General features: G+C 42.6%; 1 protein-coding gene across 3 annotated transcripts in view; it reads right to left on the bottom strand.

Moving 5' to 3' along the window:
• WAPL (WAPL cohesin release factor) overlaps window positions 1-10,752 on the bottom strand; it is a 40,498-nt gene extending 29,746 nt beyond the window's left edge. For all 3 annotated transcript variants that reach the window (XR_009155709.1, XM_058188129.1, XM_058188130.1), the window contains exons 1-3: window positions 10,508-10,752; window positions 7,283-7,803; window positions 541-1,578 (exon numbers count right to left, since the gene is read on the bottom strand). Coding sequence is in view for 2 of the 3 variants with exons in the window: in XM_058188129.1 (XP_058044112.1) it covers window positions 541-1,578; window positions 7,283-7,781 (1,537 nt within the window). In the remaining variant the exon portion in view is untranslated. The remainder of the gene's footprint in view (window positions 1-540; window positions 1,579-7,282; window positions 7,804-10,507) is intronic.
• Between the last annotated feature and the right edge of the window lie 5,929 nt (window positions 10,753-16,681).

The raw sequence follows: 16,681 nt of genomic DNA, 5'->3' as shown, positions 1-16,681 counted from the left end.
CATTAGGCATGTTAGAATGGAAAAGTGTTTCTAAGGATCCAGACATTCAGTTTTTCTACAAAGTTTGATTTCCAGAGGTGGATAAACAGAGGCAGCTCAAAATCTGCTCATCTTATTTTTGAGATATCTTGACATATCAAAGTCTCAATGTTATTTATTAGAATATATAATTATAATCCAATTAGCGTCAAGAAGCAGAAACGTTAAAAAATAAACAAATTAGTCTATTGGCCCATGGGGAGCAAATGTCACTTTACAAGGTTGACTCTGCTAAAGTAGATTAGATTTATATTATAATTTAACACGGTATTCAGACTCTCTTTATTTAATGATAAAACTCACACTTTAAAACTACTAATCAGAAAAATTCAGTTCATCTGTGTTCAGTAGTAATTTATTCTCCGGATTTTCATCAAAAGATACAGATAAAAATTTGCCACTTATTCTCAGCATAAGTAAATTAAGATTTAATGAGTTAGTTCCTTCTACCTGAATGGGCAAAACCACATGTGTTAAGCACCCAGGGAGATGCTGACTTACCTGAATTAGAACTTGACTGGCTATCCTGGGAATAGCTCTCATTTCCATCCGAAGTGGACTGTTGCGAAGAAGCGGCAACTGTGGTTTGGCTTCTTTTTTTATTGACTTTCCGCTCCAACAGTCGTTCTTCGTCATCATCCTCACTTTCGCTTAAGTCATCAAAACCAAAGTATTTAATTTTGTAATTGGAGCTCCCAGAGGTTCTGGACCCGCCTTCGCCACCCCCGCCTTCGTCGTTGTCATCAAAGCCAAAAAATTCTAATTTGACGTCTTTCTTGGATTTGGTATTGCTAGGTCGGAATCGAGTTGTCGTCTTGGCCGTAGCGATGTCAGCTTTCTTCCGCAGACGGCCCGCTTCCCCCAGGTCAGTGGGCGCAGCTGTGGCGAATTCATCCATGCGGTCCATGGTGTCTTGTATGGTGACGTTGCAAACCGATAAGCAGGATGGATGGAGAACAGTGTAGTCTCTAGTCCTTCCTGTGCCTTTAAAACTGGTCCCACTACTTAGAGCAACCTTTCTTACTGGGTTCACACCATCTGCATTTGAATCACTGTTTGCTTTGGCTAGAGGTTGAAGAGTGCCATCCAGCAGCTTATCAAAATTTGACATTCCCTGCAATTTCGTTTTGCTTGATCTACAGTATGTCCGACAGTTACTCGGCCTGAGAACAGTTTGCATCAGTTCTTCGTTAATGGCTTCCTTTGGGCTCTCCATTTCTTCCTTGACTAGCTCTTCGTCCTTGTGTTTTATCTCTGAAAGTGGATCGTCATCAAATCCTAACATATATTCTCCTCTTTGGGCATCCTCGTTCTCATCTTCCCAATCATATAAGCCAGTTATTAGCGATCCTTTAGTATGGGATACGTCTGAGGGAGAGTCTCTGTTGGCAATATGGCAATCCCAAGAGTCATGCGATTCCTTGAGTTCAATGTTGTATCCAGAAATTTCTGCTATTTGAGCGTTAACGTTATTGTCTTCAGCATTCTTGTACAGGAAATGGCTGTTCTCGTTGTCCTCGGGATAATTCAGTGCAGTATCTAGAAAATAAAAACCAGTGAAAGAAATATATACCTGACACTACAAATTGAAGTGAGTTTAACAGCATTTTTCATCAACAGCATTATAAAAGCAGATGTTTTTGAAAATAACATCTTCCCTATTTTAGCACGTTTGACTTAAATACTAAATGCATCTTTTTTAGAGCATTTTCCGTAAATAAGATAATGGCTGAAGGAAACAGTCGCATTGAGGAAGAAAAATACTTTTCTTGACTCAGCCTTCCAAGGTGGATAAAATGAGGACCCAGATTGTTGGGGGCAATATGCTGACTCTGTAAACCACTTACAGAGGGCTGTAAAGCACTATAAAACGATATATAAGTCTAAGTGCTATTGCCCAAGCAAGACAGAAATTTTGGGAAAAATACCTCAATAAAATGACATTTTCTAACCATTATGTACAAGAGCCAGCAAAGGTTCATGTTGCACAGGGAACAGAGGCCAGTCAATCACCCTCTCTCAGCTCCGCCTACCACGCAGGATAGTGTTTGAGGGAGACTGAATCACTGCTCTTAGATATTAGCAGTGTTCCAATATTTGAGGGGCTGCCACAAGTAAGGGGGGGGTCAACCTCTCCAAAGCACCTGAAGACAGTTGCACCTGAAGATATTCCAAAGCACCTGAAGACAGGACAAGAAGCAATGGATGGAAACTAATCAAGGAGAGAAGCAACCTAAAACTAAGGAGAAATTTCCTGACAGTGAGGACAATCAATCACTGGAACAGTTTGCTTGCAGAAGTTGTGGGTGCTTCATCATTGGAGGCTTTTAAGAAGAAAATGGAGAACTATTTGTCAAGAATGGTAGAGGGTCTCCTGCTTGAGCAGGGAGTGGACTAAAAGACCTCCAAGGTCCTTTCCAACACTGTTATTATATTATATAATAAAACATACCACATAAAAGTACTGCTATTAACAATGTATATTTGGCAGCCATTTGGCAGCTGTATTTTTTTTCCTTTTCTAATGATTCTCACCATGCAATTTCCTTTTTTAAAAAACAACAGCCACACAATGGAACAATATTTTCACTAAGTTGTCCACTATTGCTCTAAATTAGACTTTTCCTGGTGGTGAACCACTATCAATGCTGACCCCAAATACACCTAGTTTGGACTGGGTTCTGCCCCGACAGTTATGATTTCCTATTTGCTTATAACATATAATATATATATATATATATATATACACACACACACATACATACATACATACAATTTCTATATCCGTCCATCTCAGTCATTGATTCTGGATGGCTTGCAATTCAAAAAACATGTTACAGTTAAAATACTAGAAATGTTTTACAATATTAGCTGCATTCACCATTGTAACCTCAATTTTCCAAGTCTGAAAATTCCTGCTGAAGTTAATTCCATGAGAGGAGAGGCTGGCAAGACGGAGGGAGGAAGGGGCTTAACTACAATAAATTAGTTGATATCTTTTGTAAACATTTTTATTCTCTTCTCATTTATAATTCCAGATCACTTATGAAAAGGTTAAAATATTGGGCCAAGTTTCCTAACATTTGTTTTGTTTCAACTCAGATTTGGAAGAAATTAAAAACAATTTCAGCATTACAATTATATTATTTACTGCAGTGTGGTGTTGCGCTGATAGACTAATGTTGGTATCAGAAAAGAAACATTAAGTAAACACCTCCCCAACTATAACTCAAGAATATGTGCACCAAAGTACTATCAAAAAAGACAGAGGGTGTGATAAAACTCATTTTGATGCTTTTGAACATTAGATAACTCCAAACAGAGCACAAAACCTGCTCTATGAATTTTTTTTTTTTAAGAGGAGTATCTGCCATGGATAGATAAAATGATATATCTGGCAACAGTGGCCATCAGTATAGGACAGTACTGCAAATTATAACAGCGGCATAATTTGCATGGTAAAAAGACTGCTGCAGGTAGCAGAATTTGCACATCACCCTAAATCATAGTTTAGTGCAACTTAGATAAGCCACAAATCTCCTATTGTCCATTTTCTTCGGTAGTTCTTGCTTTTCCTATTAAATTTCCGATTGTTATTTTGTTAGATGTTAGCTATGGTTAATCTTAAAAAGCTTTAATAATTTTTCAACTTGTTTGGATTAACAAACTAAATAACATATACTTAATGTGCTGATCGTTTTATCAGTACAGACACTGTCCATAATTTAAGCTTTTAATCTCCCAGCCACACAGAAGAGAGAGGCAGCCAAGCATTGTTCAATGTGACTCATTTGGGTGGCAATAAACTATGGTCTAATATGACATACAGGTTACATACAATCTGATGCTCAAGCAAACTGCATTTAAATCTTACAAAAAGTGCGGAAGATAAAGAAAATCCAATAAAGAAAAAAATTAAATTAAATTTAGCACTCCAACGGTATTTTGTCTACTAGCTGAAGTGCAAGATGATGAGGACACAATTTTGTTTTAAAATGGCTGTTTCTAGGACCCAGAAATAAACCAAAACAATTTCTTCACTGATAGCTATGAAATACCAAACCTGAACCTTGCTTAATTTTATAAATATATGTGTATGTTACCATAATTTGGCTATATATGCAGGCACATGCCTAGTGAATGAAGAGTTGTTATTTTACCAAGGATTTCAGGAATCCAGATGACTATTACTCTGTGGGATTTCATCTGAGTAAGTAAACACCATGTTTTTCTTCCAATTCTTGAGCAGGTGGATTTCACTAATGAATAGTATTATTACCCTATGATTTTCACCCGAAGCTTGAGTTCTATTAAAACCTTTAATTTTGTATCCTTTTTTCAAGGCTCAGTATTTTCAAAAACCAACACACACACAGAATGTGTGTACATACACACACACATACATATACACAGAGTTCTACATTAACACATCATATGTAATTTAAAACAGTTGGACATTTGTAGCAAGAGAACAAAACATGCCTCTCTTTTTCCCTACTTATTCCTGCATTAACTTACTTTTATTCACAGGTGATATTTACATGTTTTAGCACTTGTTATATTCCTATCTTACCCCATGGGTAGAAAAGTACCCACTTTCAAGACAGAGCAGAAGGCCATTATAATTACATTTCTATTCTACTTCCAATATGCACAATTCTTTTAAGAAAAATGCCTTCAATTAACACACTACTTAAACAGAGATGGTAAGTAATTGAATTTTAACTGTTCCAAAACTGTAAAACATTAAACAGTAATCAGGTACATCTTACAGTTTTACAAAGATTACTTAAGATTAGCAAAAAGCTTTGGATTTGTTGAAAATGTTATATAAATAGCAATAGTTAGGAGTTTTTAGCATATGAATGCAATGAAGTTTGATGAGTTTATTTGTAAATGCAAACCGCCTGCAAAGTGAATAGGAAATAGATTAAAGCATTGTAGAAAAGATAGCACCTCTGGTAACTTCCTGAAAGGAATTACCCAGGGTGGATAAAAATCGATTTTAAAAAAATAAAAAATTGGATTTTTTAAAAGTAAAATTGGATTTTTTAAAATTTAAATTGGATTTTTTTTATTTTTATCAAATTTATTTTAATAAAATGCTTTTGGAGTAAAAAAATCTATCTAAAGATAGTTTTCTATTTAAGATTGATCAATAATTTAGTTTATTCAAAATGAAATGGAGCTTAGTTATGTAACATGAGACTGTATATTTTGCAATATTTAATTTTTGATAAACTCAATGAATCCAAGCTCTCTGCAAGCTAAATAGAAAACCTTCATTTTGTTTGTAAATAATAATATTAAAGATTCTAGCAAGAATGAGTCCTTACATTTAAAAAGAACCTATCATTTCAGATCCATCATGGCAGCGCCTGTTAGCAGGCATCCACTCACTTGCTGCCTGCCATGTTGTCACCTTGTTGTGTCACTGCGATATCACCAACCATCCCATTAAAGTGAATGGGACTGTCAGTGAGTCAACAGCAGGTCAGAGGAGCCGCTGCAGGACAGAGATGACAATTGCTCTTTAAAAATTATGATTTAAATCGAGTTGATTTAAATCAAGTGTTTTTACTAGTGATTTAAATTGACTTGATTTAAATCGACCTGATTTATATCAAATCCACCCTGGAATTACCCCAATGATCCAAATAGGAGTCTTGGATCCAGACAGATCTATAACAATCATTGTTTCCAAGAAATCACGCATCCCCTTATGGTTCAAAAGAGTGTATGGCAGATTTTAATGGCCTGGATTAGCAAAGTGTCTGGGAAAAGAATAACAATGAATAGCTAAAATACCATTTAGAGGTACTGTATTCTGCTTAAAGAAATCTTCCTTTAGGAGATAAAGAAAAATATGCCCATTTCAGACCAATGACCCTGCAATGTTCCTCTATATAAACTAATACAACACACTGTGTAAAGGTAAAGGTTCCCCTCGCACATACGTGCTAGTCGTTGCCGACTCTGGGGGGGTGCTCATCTCAGTTACAAAGCCAAACAGCCAGCGCTGTTCGAAGACGTCTCCATGGTCATGTGGCCAGCATGACTCAATGCCAAAGGCACACGGAACGCTGTTACCTTCCCACCAAAGGTGGTCCCTATTTTTTCTACTTGCATTTTTACATGCTTTCGAAACTGCTAGGTTGGCAGAAGCTGCGACAAGTAACAGGAGCTCACCCTGTTACACGGCAGCACTAGGGATTCGAACCGCTGAACTGCCGACCTTTCGATCGACAAGCTCAATGTCCTAGTCCCTGAGCCACCGCGTCCCTATACACTGTGTATAAGTATACAAACCTTGCTGTTCCAGGAAGTAAAAATGTCAGAGATGTCTATAACATTTTGTTTCTCATCCAGACCATGCCAATCCAGACATTTTGGTAGCTTTCTAGAAGTTCCTTCTCTTCCCCACCAACCCCCCAGAAGCCAGTTTGGCGTCATCCAGAAAAACAGAACACTCTGGCATTCACCAGAATACTTTGTTCCCAGAGTAGTTTTGTACATCCCTTCGTGAATGAATCACATTCTTTAATATCATGCTAGGATTATACACTTTAACTGACAGATCCAGTACAGTAATGGAAGCATGAGTATTTTAAAACCGTACAAGATGTAAAGTTGAAAGATGTTGCTGATTCTGTACTAGTGCTATATGATAGGGAAGAGATTATGATGAACATATAGCTTTTTATATGAATTTCTTAACTTGGATTCACTTTCACTTAAGGATTAAAGGGGTTCTGATACTGATGCTTTAACAATAAATTTTACATTTGATTGTTTATAAACAGATTAGGGAGACTAATTTGTCAAACGTTGGGAAGATTTTCATCTCCTTATGGTAAACTTCAGAATATGAGACATATCCAAAACCGCCTTCCTCCCCACCACCATTGCCAAGCCAGTGGTGGTATTCAGCTGGTTTGGACTGAAACCGGTAGTGGCAACCTGTCCCAGGTTATGCTGTCCTATTTAGCCATGTTTTCTAAGCCACACGCATACATGCAAACCATGCACGTGAGCAAAGCGCATGAGTAGAGGCCACGCGCATGTGCACGCTCACATTTTCAGTGTGCTGCGAACCAGTGGTAAAATTATGTGAAACCCACCTCTGTGCCAAGCACATGCTAATTGGACTGATTTGAATCAGAAAACTAGACAATGACTGGCTAGCTACCTTGACACCAGCCTAACGGTCAACTTTGTGCACAACTACACTACGCGAGCATACCTGCAGCTAGAGGGATAGCACTGCTACTTCTGAAGTCATCTTCTGCCGGGTTTCTGGCCAAATTCTTCTCTTTCAAGTCATGCATGGCATTATCAAAAGACACAACTTTGCTGGACAAGGTGTCTTCACCAACCAAGGGAGGAAATTTGCTGTTACACTCAAGTACAGAACAGAAGTCTCCAGGCTGAGAAGCGTCAAGTGACTCCAACTGAGCAGAGCCTTTCGCTTGGGACACGTTCTTGGAAGAAACTGGCAAAGATTCTTCATCGCTGTCAAATCCAAATGGATCTTCTATTGCTTCCTCTTCTACTTTGGGTTTCTTAGGGATCTCGGAAATATCTGGCTTGCTGTTGGGTCTCTTCTGGCCTAGCTTGGCCATAAAGGTAGTTTCTCCCCATTTTGTACTAAGAGTGGTCCGTTTGTTTGAAAATACTTCATCAAATTTTGAATTGCCATTACCACCTTTCCTGCTATATGTCTTCCCAAATCTGGATGTCATTTTGACGCCTGTTTCATATTCTCTGTGGAAAGAAAAAAAATTGCTTTAAAATACAATTTCAATTTTATTTAAAGGAACATTTGCGTATTTCACATTTTAAAATGGCGAACAAAATCCCTGGCATTTTGAAGCTACATTAAAAAAAATCACTCAAGGTGATGAAACCACCCAAAATAAAGGCACAGTTCTTTACACGTTGCCTGCACAAATAGAAAATGCTCAAGAGTTGTTTTGAAGAAGTTTGCTTTCCCCCAAACAGTATGGCATGTGATATCAAGAAAATATTGTAAATGATTTTTTTTGTTGCCATAAAACCATTTTTATCTATGGCTGAAAACTCTAACCACTCTTTATGTATAAATCAATTTGCAAGATGAAGAGAAGAAAACAGCTGAGGATGAGAGAACTGCTCCACATTTTAATGTCTCTTACAGGTGCAAGTTTTTTATAGTGAATATAAGCCAATGCCATCTGTCGAATTTCATCAACCCTGATACACAGATAAAGAAAACATGTCCTCCCGGCCCCCAAACATTGTGGATATTAATAAGGAATTTGAGAATGTTACATATAATAAATGACTTTGGTTCTTCATGCAGCATATTTTCAGATAAAAATGGACAACTGTTTACAGCTAGGCTTATAATATCTCAGCCTGATCTTGAAGGGCCATTCTCATGTCCTCATAAACTATCCTATATAATGAATGAATTTGAGCCATATAGTTAAATGTATACTTCAACTTGTAATGTGATCCCAGAGAAGTCTGTGAAGTGATAACTGTGGTAAACAAATCCTGTGAATACAGCCTGTATTTGTTAATACATTACCCCACACAAACCCTCCAGGTCATCTCCAAAGTAGAATGTATTGTAGTAGCCAATTTCTAGGCAATACAGTTATTGCTAGACTACAAAGAGAATCACACTTTTTTTCACCAATCTCAACTTTAAAAATGGTCCATGTATAAAACCCATTTTAAGAATACTCAAGGGACTGGTATTTGACTAAACAGCACAACATTAACAAGCTTAACCTAAAGGCATATTTAGATATTTGAATGTTAACTAGATTACAGTATTTACAATACAAAAGATCCAGTTAGACCACTGGCTTTCTACCTGAAAACACACCTACAGTCCTTGTTCATTGTACAGCTTTTCTGAACCCAAACGCTACAGATGCATTAAAATATATCAAAGCTTTATAGATATTAAGGAAGTGCAATTGCAGTGATCTGGAGGTTTGTACAAAAAAAACCGCTATGAGAACAGGCAAGTTCCAGATAAACTGTACTCATATAAGGAACTACCTTTGGCAGATATGGTAGGAACACTGGTGGCATTCATTATTATATTTTAGCGATGGCTGCCAAATGATTTTTCTCACCAAGGAAGCCTACTGTCAGGAGACACGTTGAAGTGTAATATTACTGGGAAGAAAAAAAACCCAAGAGTGAACCAGAAGCTGCTGTCGCAGACAAGAAATCTACCTACCTCACATGGGTTTATAAGATATTGATTAACTACATTTTGAAATTAAAAAGCGGGGTCCACTCTGAATCATTTACCTATTCCTTCTTTCTAGTAAGCTTTGCTCATACAATGCCGGTCCCGTCCCTTCACTATATCTACAGTAATTCCCTCCAATCCAATCCTGTCCCTGCCCAAGATTCAGTCTTCCTGGTCCTTCTTCCCCAAAAAGCTGTCCTTGACTGAGATGCAGTTTGCAGCTCTGCTTTCCCTCACTGTATCTGATTCTATCATCCCCACCCTCTCGGTTTTTCACTGGCAGGAATAATTTCAAGAAGCCCAAGATCTGGCAGGGCAAAACTTCAGTCAGCCTCTGCAGACCTGGCAGAGAGAGAGAGAGAGAGAGAGAACCTTATTATCTTCCTTTTCTCTCCCTACAATTATGTCTAATTAGGCTAGGAAGTTTCAAGCTCCCAAGAAGCTCAGCCGGAGCCTTAAATTAGACAAGCCTCATCTGAAATGACTCCCTTAACCCACCATTGGGAGAAGCCGGGAATATCTATAGGGATTTTCCTTCCTTCCTCTGCTTCCCTCCCTCATCTTCCTTCTTTCCTTCCTCTTTCAGTTTTCCTTTGTCATGGATACTCTCGGCCAGGCATCAAACAACCACCACCACCACCACGAACGCTGCCAAGAAAGTTGCCTTGCCTGACACAAAGTGTTGAATGAATCCAAAATTAATCTCGCCACATCAAAGCCACGAAAAGGCGCATCCGGGATCCCCTCCCGGTCCTTTAATTATTATTAAAGAGGGAGGGGGGGGGCGAGAGAAAAAGACACGGCTAATGGGGCCTTCGAAAGCCGCCGCCGCACACCCCCCCCTTTTTCTCAGCTGCCCTCCATCCGCCCCACCCCGCCCGCCCGCCCTCCTTTCCTCCCAGGGAAAGGGCCCAGAAGATGAAGGGCGGCCTTTGGTTCCCGATCCAGGCCGGGCCGCCTCCCCGCCGAGGGGGGCAAGCACGGGTGTGTGTGTGAGGGTCTCTGGGAGAGAGGAGGCCACCAGGAAATCCGGGCTGATCCGGGCCCGGGGCAGCCCCACCGGGCCATTTCCGCCCCCAGCGCCTGCGTGGCTTTCCGCCTACAGACGCGCCTTCCGCCTCCCTCCCCGGCCGAGGAGCGGCGTCGCCCCGTCCCAGGCCTCCCTTCAGCCCGGAGGAGGCCCGAGGCTGAGAGGGGCCGTGCCGCCTTGCTTACCTCAGGAGGCCCGGGAGAAGCGGCGGGCAGGGCCTCCTCAGCCGCCCGCCGGGGCCGAGCGACCCTCCGCGGCCCGCCTAGGGCGGGAGGACGCGGCGTCGCCTCCGCCGCCCCCTGCGCCGCCGCTTCCTGCGCGCCGGGGGGAGGACGACGACTACGATGGCGGCGGCGCTGCGAGCAGGGCCCTGGACCATCGCGCCGCCATTTGCCCCCGCTGCTTCCGTCACGGAGCGCCGCCCCCCGGCCCGGACGCTGCCAATCCGCGCGCGCCTTACTCAACCCGCCCGACGGGCCCGCACCGCGCCTGCGCAACGGCTCGCGACGGGGCGCGGTCAGACCCCAGTGCGCATGCCAGCCCCGGGGGCTGCTGGGAATTGTAGGCGGCGGCCGATGGCTGTGCTGACTCAGCGCCCGGGGAGGCTGGGAAGACTGAGCTGGCCGCGTTTCTCCCCCTCCGCCCCCTCCCCTCCCCGCAAACACACACTTGGCTTCACAGCTCGGTCGCCCGGCCTGGATTGGTGGGGCCTCCTTTTTGGAAGCACTTTTGGCTTCCAGGAGTAGCCCAGGCCACTAGGATTTCCTGGTGGTCTCCGACCCAAAGCATTAACCAAACCCAATCAATGACGTGCACATCATTGTTTGCAGATAAATTTAATAAATAGTTGCTTTGACCAAGGCTTGCATCAGAAAACGCTCCCTTAATTGATAATCTCAGAAAACAGGGGAGGGGAGGGGTGTTGTGAAAAGACTTCTTGCTTCTTTTACACAGAACCAAACCACTTGCATCTATCCCAAAGACTGATCAAGCAAGTGTGGGGTACTTTTCAGCTTCTTGAAGACTTGGGGCGATTTGCTTTGAAGATAATATTAGAGAGATGGTTAATCTATGAAAGATAAAAATTGGGCTGGAAAAATCCGGACATATCTTCTAACTAACATCTAAGGCATAAGCATTTATAAGCTTACAAAAACTTTTTAATAAAACGTGCTAGTCAGGAAAAAAGAGACTTTTTTAACGATAAAAGCCACTAGCTTGCTCCAGGCTTCCATCTACTTCCAGACTGTTGCCTCAGAGATGGATCCAGATCCAGATGGTATCTGGAGCCTTGAAGGACACTGGTTTCCAGTTCCTTTAGTGTTAGGTTGACTACCTTCAATCTTGACCAATGTCTCTCAGTGATCAATCAACCTTTTCAGGGAATCACACTTGGCCAATAAAGAATTCTATTCTATTCTATTCCTATTCGAATCTTTGTTCCACCCTATTAGCAAGTTACGCTGAGGAACTGTTTTATTTGTGAAAGCGGCTTTATATTTCTATAAAGAAAACCAAATAAATGGACTTGAGCTATCCACGCTAATTAAAAGGTGGCACACTGAGATGACCAGTGATGAAACGGAAATATAGCTTGCTCACGTGATACGCTTTTGAGCACAAGGAGACTTCTAACAAATGCAAAAATGCATACCAAAAATACCTGGCATCTATGTAGTGCACGTCAAACGTTTAAAATGCAATCGTTTTTACATCAGACCTGGAAAATAGGTCAGAGAACGACCGAGAGCCAAATCTGACCTGCAGCCCACTCACTTTCTTGAGAAATATGCTTCTTCTTCAAAATCTACTGTGGGAGCCCACTTTTTCACTAGCCATCTGCTAATCTTCCCAACTGGTCCTGCCAGCTGGACTTTGATGCTGTCAAAGCATCAAGCTTCATAAAGCTAAGCACAAAATGGGGGTAAAAAATTGTGGCTGGAGGGAAGAAGATTTCATCCCTTGCAACTGGTACCTTAATGGCCTGGATAACCAAAGACAATCTCTTCGTCTCTCTCTCTCCCTCTCTCTTTTTCCTTCTCTCTCTCCCTCTCTCTCTCTCCTTCTCCCTCTCTCTCTCCCTTTCTTTCTCCTCCTTCTCTCCCCTCTCCTTCTCTCTCTCTCTCTCTTTCTCCCTTCTCCCTTTTTCCTTCTCTCTCTCTCTCTACCTTTCTCTCTCTCTCTCCTCTCCTTCTCCTCTCTCTCTCTTCTCTCCCTTTCTATCTCTTTCTCCTTTCCCTCTCCTCTCTCTCTCTCCCCTCTCTCCCTCTCTCTCTCCCTCATTCTCCCTCTGTCTCTTTCTCCTCCTCTCCCTCTCCTTCTCTCTCTTTCTCCTTTTCTATCTCTTCTCCTTTCCCTCTCCTCCTCTCTCTCTCCCCTCTCTCCCTCTCTCTCTCCCTCATTCTCCCTCTGTCTCTTTCTCCTCCTCTCCCTCTCCTTCTCTCTCTTTCTCTCCTTTTCTATCTCTTTCTCCTTCTTTCCCTCACTTCCTCTCTCTCTCTCTCTCTCTGCCTCTCTTTCTCCCGCTTCCTCTTTTCCTTCTCTCTCCCTCTCTCTCCCCTCTCTCTCCTCTCTCTCTCTCCTTCTCTCCCACTCCTTCTCTCCCTGTCCTTCTCTCTCTTTCTCCCCTTTCCTCTCTTTCTCCTTCTCTCTCTCTTTCTCTCTCCTTCTCTCCCTCTCCTTCTCTCTTTCTCCCCTTTCCTCTCTTTCTCCTCTCTCTCTCTCTCTCCTTCTCTCCCACTCCTTCTCTCCCTGTCCTTCTCTCTCTCTTTCTCCCCTTTCCTCTCTTTCTCCTTCTCTCTCTTTCTCTCTCCCTCTTTCTCTCCCTCTCCCTCTCTTTCTCTCCCTTTCTATCTCTTTCTCCTTTCCCCTCTCCTCCACTCTCTCTCTCCCCCCTCTCTCCCTCTCTCTCTCTCCCTCATTCTCCCTCTGTCTCTTTCTCCTCCTCTCCCCTCTCCTTCTCTCTCTTTCTCTCCTTTTCTATCTCTTTCTCCTTCTTTCCCTCACTTCCTCTCTCTCTCTCTCTCTCTGCCTCTCTTTCTCCTTCTCTCTTTCTCCTTCTCTCTCCCCCTCTCTCTCCCTCTTTCTCCTCTCTCTCTCTCCTTCTCTCCCCACTCCTTCTCTCCCCTGTCCTTCTCTCTCTCTCTTTCTCCCACTCCCTCTTTTTCCTTCTCTCTCTCTTTCTCTCTCTCTCCTTCTCTCCCCTCTCCTTCTCTCTTTCTCCCCCTTTCCCTCTCTTTCTCCCTCTTTCTCCTTCTCTCTCTCTCTCTCTTCCTCTCCATTTCCACTGACTCAGAAAAAGCCAGCCCACAGACCTCCTGTTGCAAGTGGCAGGACTGGAAAATCGAGCTGTGCAAGATGAAGCAACGAAGATTCTCCGGGATGTGCCCAGCGGTCTGGCCTGAATGAGGAGCAGGGCAGATGCAAAGGGGTGCTTTCTTTCCAGCCCAAATTCTCAGGGGAAAGTCTTTAGCAGGGGGTTCCCAACCTTGGCCACTTTAAAAGGCATGGCCTTCAATGCTGGCTGGGGAATTCTGGGAGTTGAAGTCCACGCCTCTTAAAGTGGCCAAGGTTGGGAACCCCCTGCTCTTAAGAAAAGCTAAAAGAAGAGGACCAAGTTTGTAAGTAAGAGGTCTTCTGGGTGGGTGGACCCCAACTCACATTTCCATCCACTGCTGGATGGGGAATCTTTAGGCCTGCAGATCAAGGGTGCAGAAAATACCCCGATTCTCCAACCCGCATGTTGTAGGCAAATATGTAGGTTGCCTCTGTGGAAAGAGATTAGGTAACCTTTCCCTGAGAGATGTGGAAAGGGGAAGTGGAAGGAGGAAATGCCCCAGCAAGCAGCCGGGCAGGGCATTGCTTGCCTGTCAGCCAGCCACACTGCACCAGAGTGGATTAGCCCCCTGATCCGAAGCAAACTTCTCCTTAAGCAAATTCAGCCCGGTCAAGGCTCATCAAAGAGGGTTGTTGGGCAGGGGAATATGGAAGGAAAATCTAGCTCCAGATCCCATCTGTAACCATAAGTAGCTTCTTCAAGCTAAACCAGAGTTATAGGTAATCCTTGACTTACAGCAGTTCATTTAGTGACTGCTCAAAGTGTTGGAAGAAATGTCCATCTGGGTTCAATTCCAAGCGGGGAGAAAGATAGTGGAGACATGGAGGCTGCTTGGAAGGATGGTTTTAATGGTGGACAGGATCACATAGTTTGAGGTCCTGGGCAAAACGAGCACATGGGAGGGAGAGAGAGAGAGAGAGAGATTTATATCCTCTCTTGGGCCCTGTCTTGGAGCTTCCTTTTCCTGTATTCTGATCGGTTGTCAGATTCCCAGGGGTAACTTTGTAGTGTCTTGAGTCCCAAGCTTGGTTGAATTTTGCTGGGTGATGTAATCTCCCCAGGTGCCACGTGGTGAGTTCTGTTGCTAGATGGGTAGAGGGCTAATCCTACAGTGTCCTGAGGGCCATGTCTTAATTCCATCACCCAGGAGCTGAAGGTGGGGGCAGGGAGCTGCAGGGAGCTGCTTTGTCTTTATTTATTTATTTATTTATTTTATTCAATTTTTATACCGCCCTTCTCCCGAAGGACTCAGGGCGGTGTACAGCCAAGTAAAAGTCACAGTATAAATATTAAAATATTAAATTAAAACAAACATTTTATAAGGCGGCCAAATTTAAAACCATTTAAAACATTAAAATAAAAATAACCCCAATAAAATTTTAAGCCAGTCCCGCTTGAATAAATAGGTGCGTTTTCAGCTCACGGTGAAAGGTCCGAAGATCAGGCACTTGACGTAACCCAGTTTTAAAACATGTTTCTCCTGTTTTCATCCAGGGAGATATAATATTCTCCCTTTTTAATATTTCCTAAAATATTTCATTCTTCTAGGAAAGGGGTGGGTGCTAACTTCCTACAAAAGTCACTGAAAAATGTGACTTATGACCATTTGTCACAGTTATGACCATTGTAACATCCCCATGGTCATGGGATCAATTTATTTTATTTATTTATTTTATTTTATTCGATTTTTATACCGCCCTTCTCCCGAAGGACTCAGGGCGGTGTACAGCCAAATAAAAACCAACAATATATAATCTTTTGTATGATACCTACATATATTGTTGTGACAAAATAAATAAAAAAATAAAAAAATATACACTTTAAAACAGAACTAAAACAAAACATATTACAAAATGGCCAGAATTTAAAACAATTTAAAATACTAAAATATAAATAACCCCAGTTAAATTTAGAAAAACTTCTAAGCCAGTCCCGCTTGAATAAATAGGTGCGTTTTCAGCTCACGGCGAAAGGTCCGAAGATCAGGCACTTGACGTAAACCAGGGGGAAGTTCATTCCAAAGTGTAGGAGCTCCAACAGAGAAGGCCCTTCCCCTGGGGGCCGCCAGCCGACATTGTCTGCCGGACAGCACCCTGAGAAGGCCCTCTCTGTGTGAGCATACGGGTTGGTGGGAGGCATGAGGTAACAGCAGGCGGTCCCGTAAGTACCCGGGCCCTAAGCCATGGAGCGCTTTAAAGGTGGTAACCAGAATCTTAAAGCGCACCCGAAAGACCACAGGAAGCCAGTGCAGGCTGCGCAGGAGCGGTGTTACATGGGAGCACCGAATTGACTCATAGTTATGATAGTTGTACTGTCCTGAGGTCACATGATCAATGTTTGTGTCTTTTTGACCAAGCAAAATCAATGGGGAAGCCAGATTCACTTAATAACCGGGTTATTAACTTTACAACTGCAGTGATTCACTGAGGAAAGAAAGGTTGTAAAATGGAGCAAAGCCAGTGGTGAAATCCAATTTTTTTTTACTATCAGTTCTGTGGCCGTGGCTTGGTGGGCGTGGCTTGGTAGGCGTGGTAGGGGAAGGATATTGCAATATCTCCATTCCCACCCCACTCTGGGGCCAGTCAGAGGTGGTATTAACTACTCAAAATTTCCGCTACCGGTTCTCCAGAACTGGTCAGAACCTGCTGAAACCCACCTCTGATTCTGGGGGTTAATCTTGTCAGGGGAAAGGAAAAAGGGAGTTTCGGTTTACCTTGGAGACTTTATTTTTAACCTGATTCCTAATGGCTCTACTTAAGTGTTTCTATTACTTTTGTAACAGCCATTAGCTGCAATGAGTGTTCCTTTCAGCTGGTGCTTCTCAGTTTTCTTAAAGAGGGAAGAGCTGGCTTAAGTCTCTTGGCACTGTTTTCTAAGGTTTCTGGTGCTGTGAGGTTTCTGGCATGGTCTTTTTGGGGTGTATTTCCCACAACACCGAAGTTTAAACCACGGAACTGCTCCATTCCTCTGTACAATAGAGGACCCTGAGGCTGAAAAAAAGGAGTTAAATTTGGATTGGGAG

This window comes from Ahaetulla prasina, chromosome 6 (assembly GCF_028640845.1).
Source record: "Ahaetulla prasina isolate Xishuangbanna chromosome 6, ASM2864084v1, whole genome shotgun sequence".
In the NCBI taxonomy this organism is placed as follows: Eukaryota; Metazoa; Chordata; class Lepidosauria; order Squamata; family Colubridae; genus Ahaetulla; species Ahaetulla prasina.
This window is presented reverse-complemented; position numbering and strand designations above follow the sequence as displayed.